The 18,654-nt window shown below is 40.4% G+C and overlaps 1 protein-coding gene across 3 annotated transcripts in view; it reads right to left on the minus strand.

The window, feature by feature from the left end:
- Window positions 1-18,654, minus strand: part of LOC103280554 (maestro heat-like repeat-containing protein family member 7) — a 59,909-nt gene that overhangs the window by 28,059 nt on the left and 13,196 nt on the right. For 2 of the 3 annotated variants that reach the window (XM_062976908.1, XM_062976907.1), the window contains exons 6-11: window positions 17,932-18,064; window positions 15,712-15,821; window positions 13,620-13,769; window positions 8,925-9,079; window positions 7,305-7,446; window positions 3,901-4,097 (exon numbers count right to left, since the gene is read on the minus strand). In XM_062976908.1, the coding sequence (XP_062832978.1) occupies window positions 3,901-4,097; window positions 7,305-7,446; window positions 8,925-9,079; window positions 13,620-13,769; window positions 15,712-15,821; window positions 17,932-18,064 (887 nt within the window). The remainder of the gene's footprint in view (window positions 1-3,900; window positions 4,098-7,304; window positions 7,447-8,924; window positions 9,080-13,619; window positions 13,770-15,711; window positions 15,822-17,931; window positions 18,065-18,654) is intronic. The other variant, XM_062976909.1, reaches the window with a different exon arrangement.

Consider the following 18,654-nt stretch of genomic DNA (forward strand, 5'->3'; position numbering starts at 1 on the left):
TAATAATAATAATAATAATAATAATAATAATAATAATAATAAAAACTTTATTTTTATATCCCGCCCCATCTCCCCGGAGGGACTCAGAAGTCAACACTCTGTTTCTGCAACCAGCATCTCACAGGATCCATTGTGCACAGGTCTTTCGATAGCCAAGCAATAATAATAATAATAATAATAATAATAATAATAATAATAATAGTAAAAACTTTATTTTTATATCCCGCCCCATCTCCCCGGAGGGACTCAGAAGTCAACACTCTGTTTCTGCAACCAGCATCTCACAGGATCCATTGTGCACAGGTCTTTCGATAGCCAAGCAATAATAATAATAATAATAATAATAATAATAATAATAATAATAATAATAAAAACTTTATTTTTATATCCTGCCCCATCTCCCCGGAGGGACTCGGAGTGGCTTACATGGGGACAAAGCCCGACATATACAACAATAAAACAGTGAAGCGAATATTTCAACAATAAAACATCAACATCAATAAAACCATCATAAAAAACAACATACAGCATAAAATATTAAAAACAGAAGACTAAAACACGGATCTGGGCCAAGGTGCAATATAAGCAAAGTAATAATGTGACCCACACGTTCTTGTGAAATGCTGATTATGCTTGAAATTTCTCTTTGAGTGATATGACGATCATCCTGATCAATCTGTCAGCCTTTTGCTCGTGAAACTTGGTGGTTGCTGTCACGGGATATCCAACTCTTTGTTTGTCACGCAAGTCAGATATTCCCACCTCAACATCTTTAAACTTACTCGCCCAACGATGCACAGGACTCACATCCACACAATCCCCATAAAGAGCTTGCATTCTCTGATGAATCTCTTTTGGGGTGACACCTTCTGATGTCAAGAATTCAATGGCTGTACATTGCTTAAGTCGCATTGACCGATAGTCTGCGCAGGATTCTATACTTCGCACTTTAACAACACAACCGTTCAATGCTAAGGCTTCCCGCCAAATGGAACAAACTGTAGAGGAGAGTCTACTGAACAAGCCAATACCTGCCACAGACCAGGACTGCCATCTGTTGAGGAGTTACGAAGGTGGAGGCATTACTTTTCATTCAACCCTCATACGAATTGCAGGTTTACGAGGCCTTTCTTTTTGGCTTCTCTGCCAAAGAATGCTTGGGTCTCACCAAACTTCAAATCCCAGATTCTATAGTACTGAACCATGGCAGTTAACGTCATGTCAAACTGCATTAATTGCACAGTGTGGATGCACACCCTAAGGACATACTTTGCTGTCCCTGTAGCAACAAATTAGTTCAACCTATTTGTAGGCTATTTAAGTGTATTTATTATATTTTAGGTTTTTTTTTAACCACACTATACTATTTAATTTTTTTCCCTTTTGCATTTTGTTTTTTAAACTTGACTGAAGTGTGGAATTGTTAGCCGCCTTGGGTCCCCACAAGGAGAAAGTTGAGATATAAATAAAGATAATAATAATTATATTAATAACAATAATAATAATATGATATGCTGGATTTCGTATCACAAAATAATGACTTTGTGATACGTAATCCAGCATATCTATCTTGTTTGCTGTGTCATAAAATAATAATAATAATAATAATAATAATAATAATAATAATAATAATAATAATAATATAACAAAATTACGATCTGCCAACTGCAAAAGGCCACCCTACTGGGATGTGTGCGCATCATCCAAAAATACATCACACAGTCCTAGACACTTGGGAAGTGTTCAACTTGTGATTTTTGATGTGAAATCCAGCATATCTAACTTGTTTGCTGTGTCATAATAAAATAATAATAATAATAATAATAATAATAATAATAATAATAATAATAATAATAATAAAAACAACCCTGCAAATTATCCCAATCTTCAAGTCTGCTTTTTGAGTTAGATGTTTCCATATAGCCTCTCCTCTCCCCTGGTGTCTTTTGGAATGGCTTTAGACCACAATTTTTTTGGATGGCGCGATTTTTAACTGTTGTAATGTTTAAATCTTTATGTTTTAAATATTTAATATTTTAAGCTTTAATTTTATATGTGTTTTGGGGCATCAAATTGTGCCATGCGTAAGCTGCCTTTAGTCCCCTTTGGTGTGAGAAAGGCGGGGTATAAATGGGGCAAATAAATAAATCTATATATATAAAAGAGTGATGGCATCAGGGCAGCGGACAAAACAACAAAACTACAGGCCCCCCAACCTCGAAATTTGACAACACAACCCAGCATTCACGGCTCTAGGTTGATACAACAAAAAGAAAATAAAAATAAAGTCCTAATTAGAGAGAGAGGAATAATTGCTTTTATCCAATTGCTGCCCGTTTGAAGGCTAAGCTCCGCCCACTTGGTCTCCTAGCAACCTCCTCAGCCCAGGGGACAGGCACAGTTAGGCCTCACTTAGGCCTCTTCCACAGATTATCAGATTTTAACTGGATTATATGGCAGTGTAGACTCAAGGCCCTTCCACATCTATATAACCCATTTAGAATCTTATATTATCTGCTTTAAACTGGATTATCTTGACTCCACACTGCCATATAATCCACTTCAGTGTGCATACTAAACATAAAGACAACCATACAACAGACATTCAAGACCACCACTACTTCAACAATTTCTCACCAACACCACCAGACAACGCCACAGCAACGCGTGGCCAGGCACAGCTAGTCTATATATATAAAAGGGTAATGAAATTTTGGCCTAGGACAAAACAACAAAACTACACATCCCAGAAAAACTAAACTTGGCAGCACAACCCCTCATCCATGCCTCTAGGTTGATACAACAAAAAGAAAAGAAATATAAAGTCCTAATTAGAGGAAGAGGAATAATTGTTTTTATCCAACTGCTGCCAGTTAGAAGGCTAAGCTCTGCCCACTTGGTCTCCTAGCAACCCACTCAGCCCAGGGGACAGGCAGAGTTAGGCCTCACTTAGGCCTCTTCCACAGATTATCTGAATTTAACTGGATTATATGGCAGTGTAGACTCAAGGCCCTTCCACACAGCTATATAACCCATTTATAATCTTATATTATCTGCTTTGAACTGGATTATCTTGACTCCACACTGCCATATAATCCACTTCAGTGTGCATTTTATCCAGCTGTGTAGAAGGGGCCTCATACTTTGCCACAGCAACGCATGGCTGGGCACAGCTAGTAACTAAATAAATTTTGACTTTTGCACCTGGAGATGCAACTCACGAAATCAGGCCAAGCCTTGAGACCTGGCAACCCAAGACGGGCAAACCCCTCTGTATTTTAGGGTGAATCTTAAAGGCTCCATCCCAGGTGCTGAGACTGTTTTGGGGAGAATAAGCCTCAGCACAAGGAAGCCTGGACCAAAAGCATGTGCAAACTCACTGACCTCATAGGAGCCATCGGATATCACTACCGTGTTTCCCCGAAAATAAGACAGTGTCTTATATTAATTTTTGCTCCCAAAGATTCGCTAGGTCTTATTTTCAGGGGATGTCTTATTTTTCCATCAAGAATTCACATTTAATGTTGAACAAAAAATTGAACATTTATTATATACTGTACAGTAGTTGTCATCACAAACCAGCATAACCAGACAAACTGTGAATCCTATCAAGAATTTCTTGTTACTACCATTATTTCCATGTACAACAATCTATGGTACGTACATTTACTGATCCTGCATGCTCTGGTGTTCTGTTCGTTGGGCATGCTTCCAAACAAAACCTTTGCTAGGTCTTACTTTCAGGGGAGGCCTTATATTTAGCAATTCAGCAAAACCTCTACTAGGTCTTATTTTCCGGGGATGTCTTATTTTAGGGGAAACAGGGTATATTGAAGGAGCTGCGCAATTGATGCCAAGGGTTTGCTGTGCTTTGGCCGCTGTATTGCAAAGGATGTGCACCTGGATGGGACCGGAGGGGTGGGGATCTCGTGCTGGATGCAGATCCTCCAATATGCGTCGATTTCTTGCGTGGAAAGGAAGACAGTGTAGGAGATGTGGCAGGCCATGGAGATCGAGAGGGTGGCGTACATAGACCTCAGGATCGCTTTGCAGGCGGGAGACGGGTGTTTCAGAATCTCATTGAGAGCTGCCGTCGCCTGCAAGGAAAGGCAACACAGCACAACTTGGAGTTAGAGGAAGAGCAAGTGCTAGTAGGCTTTGTAGGAGAGCTTGTCAGAGTAATGGTTTGTAGAGTGGAGATAGGGTGGGATCCAAATGAAGTTTTTGTTGTTGTTGTTGTTGTTGTCATTATTATTATTGTGTTATTGTTGATACCATATTGTTTGGGTTGCCCCTACTTTTCCACTTACAGAGCTAGTTTATTGTTTTTCTTTGAAATACGATAAATATTCAAAAACATTTAACCTACTGATGCCTCGATTAATGAAATTTTATTGGTATCTATTTTTATTTTGAAATTTACCCATAGCTGCTGCATTTCCCACCCTTGGCTTATACTCGAGTCAATAAATTATCCCAGTTTTTTTGTGGTAAAATTAGGTGCCTCGGCTTATATTCGAGTCGTCTTATATTCGACTATATACGGTAATTTGTATTCTGAAACCGGATTTGTATGACAGTACAGATGGGGCCTCAGATGTGGTTGGAGAGCACAGGAGTGTGGGCTTATTATGTATATCATTACTTATTGTATTATTTAATTGCTCTATGATATGTTGTTTTTATATTTTGTTATATTGTTTTGCTTTGGGCATGGCCCCATGTAAGCCGCCCCGAGTCTCCGTTGGGGAGATGGTGGCGGGGTATAAATAAAGTTTTTTTTTTTTTTATTATTATTATTATTATTATTATTATTATTATTATTATTATTATTATTATTATTATTATTTCTGCTGAAATATCTTAGAATCCAGGCTGGCTCATATTGGAAGATATGGTCCTTTAGGCAGCTGGAAGTTTTATGAGTTTTTCCACAAATCATATCATGCAGAAGGGGATTTAGAAGCTCTAAATTCTGTAGCCATTGCCAACAGAGTCAATAATGCATTTTTGTAGTCAATGTTTTCAATATATTTTGGTGCTAAATTGGTAAATACAGTAATTGCAACATAACATTACTGTGTATTGAACTTTTTCTGTCAAATTTGTTGTATAACATGTTTTGATGCTTGATTTGTAAAATCATAACCTAATTTGATGTTTAATAGGCTTTTCCTTAATCTCTCATTATCCAACATTCTGCCGGTCCGTTTACGTTGGATAAGCGAGATTAAAATATACAATCATTAATAAATATATAATATTTAATTATAATATATAATTATAAATATACCATCATGTATAAATATATAATATATTGTATATACTTGTAATATTGATAATATAATATAATACAATATTATACTAATATTATATTAAATGTAATATTACTAATAATATTACCATATAACGATATAGTACAATATAGTAATGTAATGCTTATATTGTGCTACGCTAATAATATATTGTTTGTACATTTGATTTGTAAGCCGCTCTGAGTCCCCTTTAATTATAATATATAATTCTAAATATACAATCATTTATAAATATATAATACTTGTAATATTGATAATATAATGTAATACAATATTATACTAATATTATATTAAATGTAATATTACTAATAATATTACCATATAATGATATAGTACAATATAGTAATTTAATGTTTATATTGTGCTATGCTAAGAATATATTGTATGTACATTTGATTTGTAAGCCGCTCTGAGTCCCCTTTAATTATAATATATAATTCTAAATATACAATCATTTATAAATATATAATACTTGTAATATTGATAATATAATGTAATACAATATTATACTAATAATATATTAAATGTAATTTTACTAATAATATTACCATATAATGATATAGTACAATATAGTAATGTAATGCTTATATTGTGCTACGCTAATAATATATTGTTTGTACATTTGATTTGTAAGCCGCTCTGAGTCCCCTTTAATTATAATATATAATTCTAAATATACAATCATTTATAAATATATAATACTTGTAATATTGATAATATAATGTAATACAATATTATACTAATATTATATTAAATGTAATATTACTAATAATATTACCATATAATGATATAGTACAATATAGTAATTTAATGTTTATATTGTGCTATGCTAAGAATATATTGTATGTACATTTGATTTGTAAGCCGCTCTGAGTCCCCTTTAATTATAATATATAATTCTAAATATACAATCATTTATAAATATATAATACTTGTAATATTGATAATATAATGTAATACAATATTATACTAATAATATATTAAATGTAATTTTACTAATAATATTACCATAAAATGATATAGTACAATATAGTAATTTAATGCTTATATTGTGCTACGCTAATAATATATTGTATGTACATTTGATTTGTAAGCCGCTCTGAGTCCCCTTTAATTATAATATATACAGTAGAGTCTCACTTATCCAACATAAACGGACCGGCAGAACGTTGGATAAGCAAATATCTTGGATAATAAGGAGGCATTAAGGAAAAGGCTATTAAACATCAAATTAGTTTATGATTTTACAAATTAAGCACCAAAACATCATGTTATACAACAAATTTGACAGAAAAAGTAGTTCAATACACAGTAATGCTATGTAGTAATTACTGTATTTACGAATTTAGCAACAAAATATCATGATGTATTGAAAACATTGACTACAAAAATGCGTTGGATAATCCAGAACATTGGATAAGCAAGGCTTGGATAAGTGAAACTCTACTGTATTTTACTCTATTTATTATCAATTGTATTATTTTCCTGTATTTATTATTATTAGTATTACATGTATTATTTTACTATGTATTATTTTATTATGTTGGATAAATGAGACTCTACTGTAATTCTAAATATACAATCATTTATAAATATATAATACTTGTAATATTGATAATATAATGTAATACAATATTATACTAATAATATATTAAATGTAATATTACTAATAATATTAACATAAAATGATATAGTACAATATAGTAATTTAATGCTTATATGGTGCTACGCTAATAATATATTGTTTGTACATTTGATTTGTAAGCCACTCTGAGTCCCCTTCGGGGTGAGAAGAACGGGATATAAATGTAGTAAAAAATAAATAAATAAGCAAAACAGAGTGTAAAGTTATGACAGTTTGGAACCGTTTTAACTGTCATGGATCAATGCTATGGAGTCTCAGATGTTGTAATTTGGTGGGGCACCAGCACTCTTTGGCAGATAAAGACCTTGTAAAACTACGACTCCCAGGGTCTCCTCTGTACTTACAGCCAGAGAATTGATAAAAGGCTTCATCCCGGGACTGGTGACTTGGAGAGGACGTTCCAGCAAAGTTGACTGAATCACCTCCAGCACTTTTTGGGCAGGTTCGGCGAAGGCGGTCAGGGCTTGCCACATGGCAGCGGCAGAGCTGCAAGCGGGGAGACAACATGGCCTGGGTGGGTGCCGATTGGCCCCAGCATCCCACTTTTGGGGTCTTTTAACCCATCAATGCAATTTTTTTTGTTCTAAAATTGTGCATATTTTGCCCCCAAATTGTGCCAAGAACCCTCCAAATGTTTGAAAAAACTCCCAGAACCCCATAGGAACCCCAATAATTGCTTTCCGCTGCAGTCTCTCTCAGATCATTTCCTGGCCTGCATCAGTCCCAGTTGTAGTTCAAGTCCCTCTTGCGCCACTAGGTTCTCCATCATTATGGACCACTGAGAATAATTCGAATCTGAGATCATTCGAATCACACATGGGATTTCCACTCACCATCTCTGCTCAAATTTCTCCCAGGCCCCATCTCAGCCTGCTAGGAGATACTATAATCCACCCGACTCCTGGGATCATCCAGAAAGGTCCTTCTTTTGGTCTAAGAAAGGCTGTGGTTGATTTCCTATTCTAGGTGCAATTTATTGGGAGTTTACACTGGGATAACAAGCCAGTGTTCTGCAACAACTGGTCTACCAAATCCCAGAATTGCTTTCAGTCCAACCTGCTTCACAGCCCTGGTCAAGACAGATAAGAGTTTTATTTCAAACATCAATATTTCATATATTTTACACAAAGGCAAAGTGCACACAAGTAATATGAAACACCTATGGGGCAATCCTTATCTGTGGTCTATGTAACCAGGACAGAACGTATGCAGAGTTTGTTTGTTGTTTAAGAGGATGTTCTCCCGGGCTGTGGCGCAGGCAGGAGAGCAAGCCAGCTGTAATTAACTGCAATGAATCACTCTGACCAGGAGGTCATGCGTTCGAAGCCGCTCGGAGCCTATGTTTGTTTGTCTTTGTTCTATGTTAAAAGGCATTGCATGTTTGCCTATATGTGTAATGTGATCCGCCCTGAGTCCCCTTCGGGGTGAGAAAGAAGGGTGGAATATAAATGCTGTAAATAATAAATAAATAAAGTGACAATGATAAATGATGTGGCATTGAAGGGACGAGGGCTAAGTTAATAAGTGGAAAAATTACCAGCCAAAGGAGAGAGTTCAGACAAAGGGAAAGTTCAAAAGGGGAATGCCTAGTAACAAGCAGGCGCAGGAGCGGGAATTGGCTGTTGAGAAAAGCAGAGACAGGAATAATGCTAAGAGATGGCATCACAAAGGACAAAAGGAAGAGAGAGAGATGAGGCACGAATCAAATGTTCAAAGTTTTGGCCATAAAACTCAGCTGTGTCTGTATTGTGTGGCACTACCTTCTTTTCAGCCAGCAGGGTGATTTGATCAAATAAACCTATTGAACGATCTCCTTACTTCCAGTGTTTGATTGAATAAAGCTTGGATAAAAACCCTGGAGGTTTTGGGGTTATTGGGTAATAGATGAACATGGCAGCGCACCCCAACAGTCTCACTTCCTCTTGCCATTCTCAGAAGGACTACAGAAGAAATCTCTCTCTTACCAATCACAATCAAGGGAGCAGCTCAGGAGTGTCTTGGCCACGTCTTGCGAGTGGCTGATTGCCAATAGGCAGACAAACCGTAAGAGTTCCTGCCTGGCCTGGGCATGGCTGATGAACTCCAAGTTGCCATGCAAGCTCCTGACAACTCTGGGCACCTGGGAGGGAAGCAGAAGGGAAGAAATGCCACCTGCTTGGGTTGCCGGATCTCAGGGTTTGGCCACCAGGTTCAGGTTGTGTCCTGTTTTGTCTTTCAAGAACAGCCTTAAAACAATGTGGTAAGTACCGTATATACTTGAAGATGTGCCGAGTTTTTCAGTCCTTTTTTTGAGCCTGGAAGCTATTGCTTGCAATATATGATATATTTTTCTCCCTTATCTCTGTGTTTTCTTTTCCAAAGCCTCCCTTGCTCTTAACCAAGGGAATGTTTTGAAAAGGGAAAGGAGCGGGAGAGGCCTTGCATGTCAGGAAGAAGAATATACTGTCAGAGCGCACGGTTTGGATAAACACACATGCAGCGGAAGATCAACAAAGAATCACTGGCACCAATAAAGAGGCTGTAGCCTGTTTGACTATCTACAAAAATTTACTAACAAACGGAAAACTCTCAAGACGATATATACAGACAGAATGCAGAGAGCAGAGAGATCATAGGGCAGAGAGATAAGACAAGGAGCTATTTATAACCACCTCTGCTGTCTGATGCAATACACAGTTAACTCTTTACACACTAGCATAGTGGACAGCAGATAGAGCATGATGCAATCTACAGCTCACATTGCAACACTATAACTCAATTACATTTAAACAACTCTATATACAATCATTCCCACTTCAACAAATACATATATCCATCTATATATATAAAAGGGTAAGGAAATTTCGGCCTAGGACAAAACAACAAAACTACACATCCCAGAAACACTAAACTTGGCAGCACAACCCCTCATCCATGCCTCTACGTTCATACAACAAAAAGAAAAGAAAAATAAAGTCCTAATTAGAGGGAGAGGAATAATTGTTTTTATCCCATTGCTGCCAGTTAGAAGGCTAAGCTCCGCCCACTTGGTCTCCTAGCAACCCATTCAGCCCAGGGGACAGGCAGAGTTAGGCCTCACTTAGGCCTCTTCCACACTGCCTATAAAATACAGATTATCTGATTTTAACTGGATTATATGGCAGTGTAGACTCCAGGCCCTTCCACACAGCTATATAACCCATTTATAATCTTATATTATCTGCTTTGAACTGGATTATCTTGACTCCACACTGCCATATAATCCACTTCAGTGTGCATTTTATCCAGCTGTGTAGAAGGGCCTCATACTTCGCCACAGCAACGTGTGGCCGGGCACAGCTAGTTAATCTTATAAAAGCATTTTCCCCTGAAATATTTGTTAATCTCTCCTACAGAAATATAGGCATTTCCCCCTGCAAGTCTTTGCAATCCATATGTACCTAATATATCTGTATCTATCTATATACTTTCATATTGTTTTTGTTGACCCTGCTTTTCCACATACAGAACTAGTTTACTGTTTTTATTTGAAATATGGTAACTATTCAAAAACATTTAACCTACTGATACCTCAATATAATTTTATTGCCATCTATTTTTATTTTGAAATTTACCAGTAGCAGCTGCATTTCCCACCCTTGGCTTATACTTGAGTCAATAAGATTTCCCAGTTTTTTTCTGGTAAAATTAGGTGCCTCGGCTTATATTTGGGTCGGCTTATACTCGAGTATATACGGTAAGTGAAAACTGCTTTACTTCAGCAAAACATAAAGAACAACACACTCGGTGGTATAATGCAAAAGAAAGCAAGGAAGTCTTAGGGCAAACACAGTTCTTAAGTCTGATAAATTCCCAAATCAAGTAGCAGTCTTACAATAAATCCTTAGGAAGAGTTTCCCAGATGCAGACTCAAAGCAGGTACAAGGGGAGTGAAGGCTTATGCTTTAGAGTCAGTTTGTTACCAGCAAGAGCTGACTGCACCTGCTTCTGATTTATAGCCCTGAATTCCCCCACAGCTGCTAGGGCGGTTCCCATTTACTCGGCTGCAGGCCTGTAGCCGGGGGGGGGGGGGGGTGTTTAGGGATTCAAACCCCCCCCCCAAATTTTTCAGGTTAAAAAAAAACACCTGGTTTACTAATGAATTTTAACTGGTTAACAAAATCCCCATGCTAAGTATATGAGACACAAAAAATTAAGAGTCCCTCCAGGCACTATCTCAAGTAGATATTAACTGGTCTGTAGCCGGGGTGTGTGTGTGTGTTAGGGGTTCAACTCCCCCCCCCCCCAAATTTCAAAACCCTCCCCGAAATTTTTTTCTGGATACAGCCCTGCTCGGCTGCATTTGTGGCAGCTATTCTAGCTGAACAATATCTCTGCTCTGTTTCCTTTCACCTTTCCTGAAATGTGGGTACTTGCAAAATCTCCTCCTCAGATTCCAACTGCCTCTCTGACTCATGACCACTTTCCTGCTCCCTTTCCTCTTCTGAAGGAGAGGAATCCCTAACAGGTTGAATGTTTGTATCACGCATAACGACTTCTCCAGGGACTGTCCCTGGAAGAAACAGCAGCTTGCTGCTCTCTAGGGACGAAATAGCCTAAACAGAGAGGGACTGGGATCTTTTGTTTCACTTTTTGGGTTGCTTTCGCTTCCTCGGTCAGCCACCTGCCCCAAAAGTGTTGTGTGTGCTTTCGGGTTACCTGTCAACTTATGGCATCTCCACCAATTTCATAGGGTTTCCTTAGTCAAGGAAGACTCGGATGTGCTTTGCTGTGTCATGATGCAAAAGCCGGGGGTCAGGGAGCATGTTGGTGGGTTTCTTCAAAACCATCGATCAACAGCTCCAAACCAGCTCCCTGTCAATTTTTGAGGTTGTGGGGTGTTTAGTTTTGTTGTTTTGTCCTAGGCCAAAATTTCACTACCCTTTTATATATATATTAACTGTGCCCGGCCACACGTTGCTGTGGCTGATGGGAATCATTTGTTGACTAGGTGGAATAGCAGTGAATAGCCTTGCAGCCTTAAAGTCTGGGTGTTTTCTCCTTACGTGAATCCTTGTTTGTGGAGCTGGAATATAATGGAATAGGTTTGGTGCTTGGAAGGCTGGGTACTTGTGTTGTAGGGAAATGGTTTTTTAGCCAATTTGAATTGCACTGAATAGCCTCGCTGTTTCAAAGACTGACTGCTTTCTACATAGGGGCATCCTTTCTTGGGCAGGCTGAATGAGATGGAGTAGCCTCATGGCTTGAAACCCTGAGGGTGTACTATGAAGGGGAAATCTTGCTTGGTTAGGTTGAACAGCACTGAATAGCCTTGCTGTTTGGAAGCCTGGTTGCTTCCTGCCTGGGGGAATCCTTTGTTGGGAGGTGTTAGCTGGCCCTGGTTGTTTCCTTTCTGGAATTCCTATTTTCAGAGTGTTGTTCTTTATTTAATGTCCTGATTTTAGAGATTATATTGTTCTGTATTATTAGAGCACAGTAATTTTAGATCTTATATTTGTTGCCTGAGAGTACAATGCCTGGAAGAGAGACAGAGGCCCAGGCAGCTGAGGTTAGGAAGGTAGGGCCCTCCTCTGAAGAGGGGAAAGGAGGAGGAAGGCTTTAGGACCCTTTAGGACACAGCGGGCGGGGGGGGGGGGTTGTTCCCGGCCTTACGGCCACCCCTGCCTCCGCCTCTGGAGGCTTCCAGCTAAAAAAACAAAACAAAAACATTACGACCTGGTGGCCTCCCTCCTTGGGGCCACGGCACTTCCCGGCCTTGAGGACACCCCTTGAGGTGTCTATTTCAAAAAGAAAATTGGTAGTTAAAAGAAAAGAAACCTTGGGCCTTGTGGCCTTCCTCCGGCCTGGCAGGAGGCGGAGGTGGCTCTTCCGGGGGGGGGGGCTCCCTCCGGCCTGTGGAGCATGGAGGAGGCCACGGTGGCTCTTGGGGGGGGGGGGTTGTTCCACGCCTGCTTGGGCCCCGCCGCAGCCTGACAATTCTTACCCCGCGGCCCTCCTCTTCGGCGGGCGTCACAGGCCCCGGAGCGTGGAGGCCCCTCCTCCGACTACCATGGGGCCTTCTGGCCTCCCTCCCACGAGGCCCGCAGCTCAGACCAGGCTCACGGCTGGGTTTTTAAGGCTGGGTTTTTAACCCTGTGGAGGTTCTTGACGGGATTTTTTGTTGTATCAACCTAGAGGCATGGATGATGGGTTGTGTTGTCAAATTTCGAGGTTGGGGGGCCTGTACATTTGTTGTTTTGCTCCGTGCCGCGATTCCATCACTCTTTTATATATAGAGATTTACAAAGATATTTACAAACAGCAAAGTCCATCGCTAGAAGCCGGCATTCTTCCCTTTGCCTCTCGGCTTGGCACAGTTCAACAAGAGAGCTAAGAAGCACATTCCTCAGTCTGAAGGAAGTTCTGACCTCCAAGGCCGGAAATCATGTCTCATAGGTCACAGCAGGCTGTCAGTCAAACTGGCCTGCTGTTAACTGTTTCATTGCTGAAACATACACTTGCAAAACAGCAGAAACACTTGATTTACATTTCATATACACACAACCAAAAATCCAATATGCCATTCCCTTCCTCTGAAATCGAGCCTCCGTTGCCTGAGATGTGTTGTTGGTCTCCCATTCATGTACTAACCAGGGCTGACCCTGCTTAGCTTCCACGGTCAGGCAGGATCTCCTTTTTACCTTTGTGAAATTGGGCTTGGGGTCCCTCAGCATGGCTTTCAGCATATGGAGGGCTGCCTTGGTGCTGTAGGTGGAGTCGTCCCTCAGGCCCTTGATGGCGGTCAGGATGAAGTCCATCTGGTCATCGGGACGCAGGTATTTTTTGAATATCTAAAAAACACCAAAGATTCACAAACTAAAGATGGTAGTAGATTCACCTTTCTCGTTCCCTGAATTCTCAGTTGGAATTTGCTCATCTCCCACTGTAAAGATGTTATGAGTTAATGGGAATTATTGATATGATTTTATTTGTTTATTAAAAGAAAAAAAGGGAGTTATGTATTAATGAAGGTGTGAAGAAGTGTATAATTATGTTTTGTTTGTAGATGATATGTGTATTTGATTTTGTTTATACAGCCAGGTTTGGCTAAGGTTAAAATGGTGAGTATGTGAATTGACATTATGTATGGGGGAAGGTAGCCATCTTAGAGTGCTAGAGCAGGTTATCATAGCAACAGGGGCGGAGCCAACCGCCGCCTGGAAAGGAAAAGGGGGAATATTTCAAAAACCCAGCAGTCTGTGATTTCCATTCACAGTGAAGGAACTGATTCTCAGGTGGAGAATCAGGGTGACTCAGAAGAATTTGAGTCAGGCCTAAAATAAAAGGATTTATTTTAGGAGTCTGTGATTTCCTAGTCACAGGGAAGGATCTGATTCTTGTGTGGAGAATCAGGCTGGCTTAAATAGAGAGATTTGAGTCAGATTTAGGTTAGACCAGACTAGGCAAGTTAGGTGATTTGTCTAGGGTCAGTTGTAGAGTCTGTGGATTAGAGAACATTAATCCCAGGGGATCCAGTAGGATCAGGGTTTAGTGTAATCCAGAGAAAGAAGTGTTTTGAAAGTTTAACCACCTTATAACCGTTTGTAACCATTAAGCGAAGTGCCTTTACCAAGTTATCTGAAACCATCAAGCTCTGTACCTGCAATAAACTTGTTTTGATTTTATTCTAATTAAGCCTCTGTCATACTCTTACATTAAATTAATCAACATCAACATCTGAAGTGGAACAAATAGAAAAAGCTTAAAGGAACCAGTGCCATCTGTCTGACGTCTCCCCATTGGTGGCAGCGAAGAAGATAGTCAAACTAATAATTAATTAACATCATCTCTCATAAAACATCTTTATTAAGTGGTGGTATCTGTGTGTGTGTGTGTGGGATCAAAAAGGGTTCCATCTCTGACATACATTTCTGTCAGACACCTCACCTCTGTACATATTGGTGGCAAAGCTGAGGGGATTCAAAGAGGGATTCCATCCTCTGCCACATAAGCCCCTTACAGAAGGCAGGCCTCATATAGAAGCCTGTGGAAGCAGTGTACAGCAGGTTGCCATAGCAACGTAGCCTCTCCTTGGAGAAGAAGGGGGCGTGGCTTAGTTGGCAGTTAAAGCTTACCCTTTTGAAAAAAAACGGTTGCTGTTTAGACTTCTGAAGTAGTAAGAGCTATTGAAGTTAGCTGGATAGAAGCTACTCTTTAAAAGCTTGGAAAATTAGGAAATTAAGGCTTGTTCATACAGGCAGAGACGGCAGCTTGGTGTCATTCAGGGAAAGCCTGAAGATATAAGCTGACCGGGAGTTTAATCTATTACATTCTGAAAGAAGTTGTTTAAGAAATATTCATTCAAACAAGACCGCACTGTAACTTAAGATCATGAACATATATATATTGGAACCACACGCTTATGTACAAATAAACTTGAATTTTGTTGTTCATAAAGATCAGTCTCCTTGCCTCACTCAGAGCCTGAGGGAAAGCCATTACCTTTGACTATTCATCACCTACTTTAAAAGACATTACCTCACGTTGGTGGCAGTTACCGTACTTTCCTATATAAGTTACCATACTTACTCATATAAGTTCATCAGTTTAGTTATCCTTCTTTACCCTCCAAATCCTCCTGATATATATATACTCCAACCATATTTTCCCTCCATATTTGAAAGTCGGTTCACACCCATGTCCAAAAGGGCTGTTGGGAAGCTGGGAGTTATAGCCCCCCCACCCCAAAATATACCAACCCGAGCCCCTCGGTTTTGCATAATAAGGATTTACCATGGTGGTGAAGCTGTCATCCGAGAACCAGGCCAGCCAGAAGATTTTCTCATCCTCCCATTCCTGGAGAATTTCCCGATATGCCTGGTTATCCTCAGATTTGGACACACCTGGAGAAAACAAAATAGAGCCAGAGAATCCTAGAGTTGGGAGAAAGCCCCAGGAGCATCCAGTCCAACTCCAGTCCAAGCATTCCTAACAGATGCCCATCCAACCTCTGTTGAAAACTTTGCAAAGGAGGAGATCCCACTGGACTCAAAGGCAGCAGCACATTCCTCTATTGAACAGCTCCTACTGTCAGGAAGTCCTTCCTAATGTATACGTGGAATCTCTTTTCCTGCACTTTGAATCCTTGGCTCAGTTGTATCCTAGTCTCTGGAGCAGATGAAAACAAGTTGGTTCCATCTTCAATGTGACACCTTTTCAAATGGCTCTCTGAAAGGCAACAACTGTCAGTTTCCAACATCAACCCTGATGGGAATCATTTTGTTATTTTTGATTAGGATCGATTCCATTCAATACTTTGCATTGGTTGACCTGCTATTCAATTATAAGAGGTTTGAATGAAAAGTAATGCCTCCACCTTCGTAACTCCTCAACCGATGGCAGCACTGGTCTGCGGCAGGTCCTGGCTTGTTCAGTGGACTCTCCTCTATAGTTCCATTTGGCGGGAAGCCTTGGCATTGAACGATTGTGTTGTTAAAGTGCGAAGTATGGAACCCTGTGCAGATGGTCGGTCAATGCGAATTAAGCAACGTGCAGTCACTGAATTCTTGGCAGCAGAAGGTGTCACCCCAAAGGAGATTCATCAGAGAATGCAACCTGTTTATGGTGATTGTGTTGATGTGAGTTCTGTACGTCATTGGGCGAGTGAGTTTACAGATGTTGAGGTGGGAACATCTGACTTGTGTTACAAACAAATAGTTGGATCTTCCGATAGCCAAGCAAAGCAATAGGGTGACCCCCACGTTCTTGTGAAATGCCGATGATGCTTGACATTTCTCTCTGAGTGATACGACGATCGTCCTGAATCAATCTGTCAACATTTTGCTTGTGAAACTTGATGGTTGCTATCATAGGACGTCCAACTCTTTGTTTGTCACGCAAGTCAGATGTTCCCACCTCAACAGCTTTAAACGTACTCACTCAATGACGCACAGGACTCACCTCAATACCATCACCATAAACAGCTTGCATTCTCTAATGAATCTCCTTTGCGGTGACACCTTCTGCGGTCAAGAATTCAGTGAGTGCACGTTGCTTAAGTCGCTCTGACCAACCATCTGCGCTGGGTTCCATACTTTGCACTTTAACAACACAACCGTTCAATGCTAAGGCTTCCCCGTCTGTGCAGGGTTCCAAACTTCGCACTTTAACAACACAACCGTTCAATGCTAAGGCTTCCCCGTCTGCGCAGGGTTCCAAACTTCGCACTTTAACAACACAACCGTTCAATGCTAAGGCTTCCCCGTCTGCGCAGGGCTCCAAACTTCGCACTTTAACAACACAACCGTTCAATGCTAAGGCTTCCCCGTCTGTGCAGGGTTCCATACTTTGCACTTTAACAACACAACCGTTCAATGCTAAGGCTTCCCCGTCTGTGCAGGGTTCCAAACTTCGCACTTTAACAACACAACCGTCCAATGCTAAGGCTTCCCCGTCTGCGCAGGGCTCCATACTTTGCACTTTAACAACACAGCTATTCAATGCTAAGGCTTCCCGCCAAATGGAACTGTAGAAGAGAGTCTACTGAACAAGCCAGGACTTGCTGCAGACCAGGACTACTGTACCATCTGTTGAGAAGTTACGAAGGTGGAGGCATTACTTTTCATTCAACCCTCATAGTTGGGACTCCCTGACTGGATTCAAACTCATATGTTTCTTGCCACAAAAAAAGGGCAAACGCCCTTCCAAAAGACTTCTAAGCTTGGCGGTTGAGTTTGATCTCAACTTACAGCTGAACAAGGAACCCAAAAGTTGCAATCCACTATTGTGATTGGTGACAAATGATATTTTTCTGCTGGGCCACGTTTGCCCTCCATGCTTCTGATATCAACTTTATTGGAAAATATCCAAACTGTAGCTCAGTGGCACAGCAGAAGGGCATGAACGGAAGACCACCTGGTCCTGTCTGTAGGGTTATTGGAAGCTATGGTGTTCTATTGCCTGCTGCACTGCAAAAGCCTGCCGTGGTTGGGAAAAGACATGCATGCTTCTTACTTTTTTGCCGCATGATGAAGGTGTACAAGCGATGGAGCCCATCGGCTGCCCAGTGGCAGACACACTCATTGGAGTCGCTGCAGCAAAGGGTGAGGTACCCTGCCACCTCTCCGATCTTGAAATCTTTCATTCCCTGAGAAGAGAATAGATGGGAGAGGGATCACATTGAGAAGAGCATTACTGGAAGGCAATGACGGCCCTAGGTTTAATGTTGTCCAGGGCGAGTCGTATTTACTCGAATCTAATGCTCACCAGGCTGTGGCGCAGCTGGTTAGTAGCCAGCTGCAATAATGTTAATGTGGGATTTGTGTATTGATGGTGTTTAAATGAAATTTGTGTCTTGCCTGTATTGCATACTGATTGCATCATCCAGAGTGTAACATAGTCTGGAAAGAGTTAATTGCTAAGAAGCTGTAATGACCTTGATGTGTGGCTGGAACTGGGGAGTGTCCTGACACAAGTGTGTGTGCATTACTGATTGCATCAGTTCGGTTCTGTTCTGAGTTGAGTCAAGTCCTGTGTTCGTCTATTGTCTGCAAGCCTGTTTGTCTTGATTATTACTGAAGTCAGTAAAACTTTGTATATAGTTTTACCAACGTCTCTGATGTCACTTCGTTCTGCGTTCCACTGATTCCATCCAACTACTGCTGCGCTGCAAATTACTATGACAAATAAATCACTACTGACTGAGAGGTCATGAGTTCGAAGCCAGCCCGCATCGGA

Source organism: Anolis carolinensis, chromosome 3, assembly GCF_035594765.1.
Source record: "Anolis carolinensis isolate JA03-04 chromosome 3, rAnoCar3.1.pri, whole genome shotgun sequence".
Classification (NCBI taxonomy): Eukaryota; Metazoa; Chordata; class Lepidosauria; order Squamata; family Dactyloidae; genus Anolis; species Anolis carolinensis.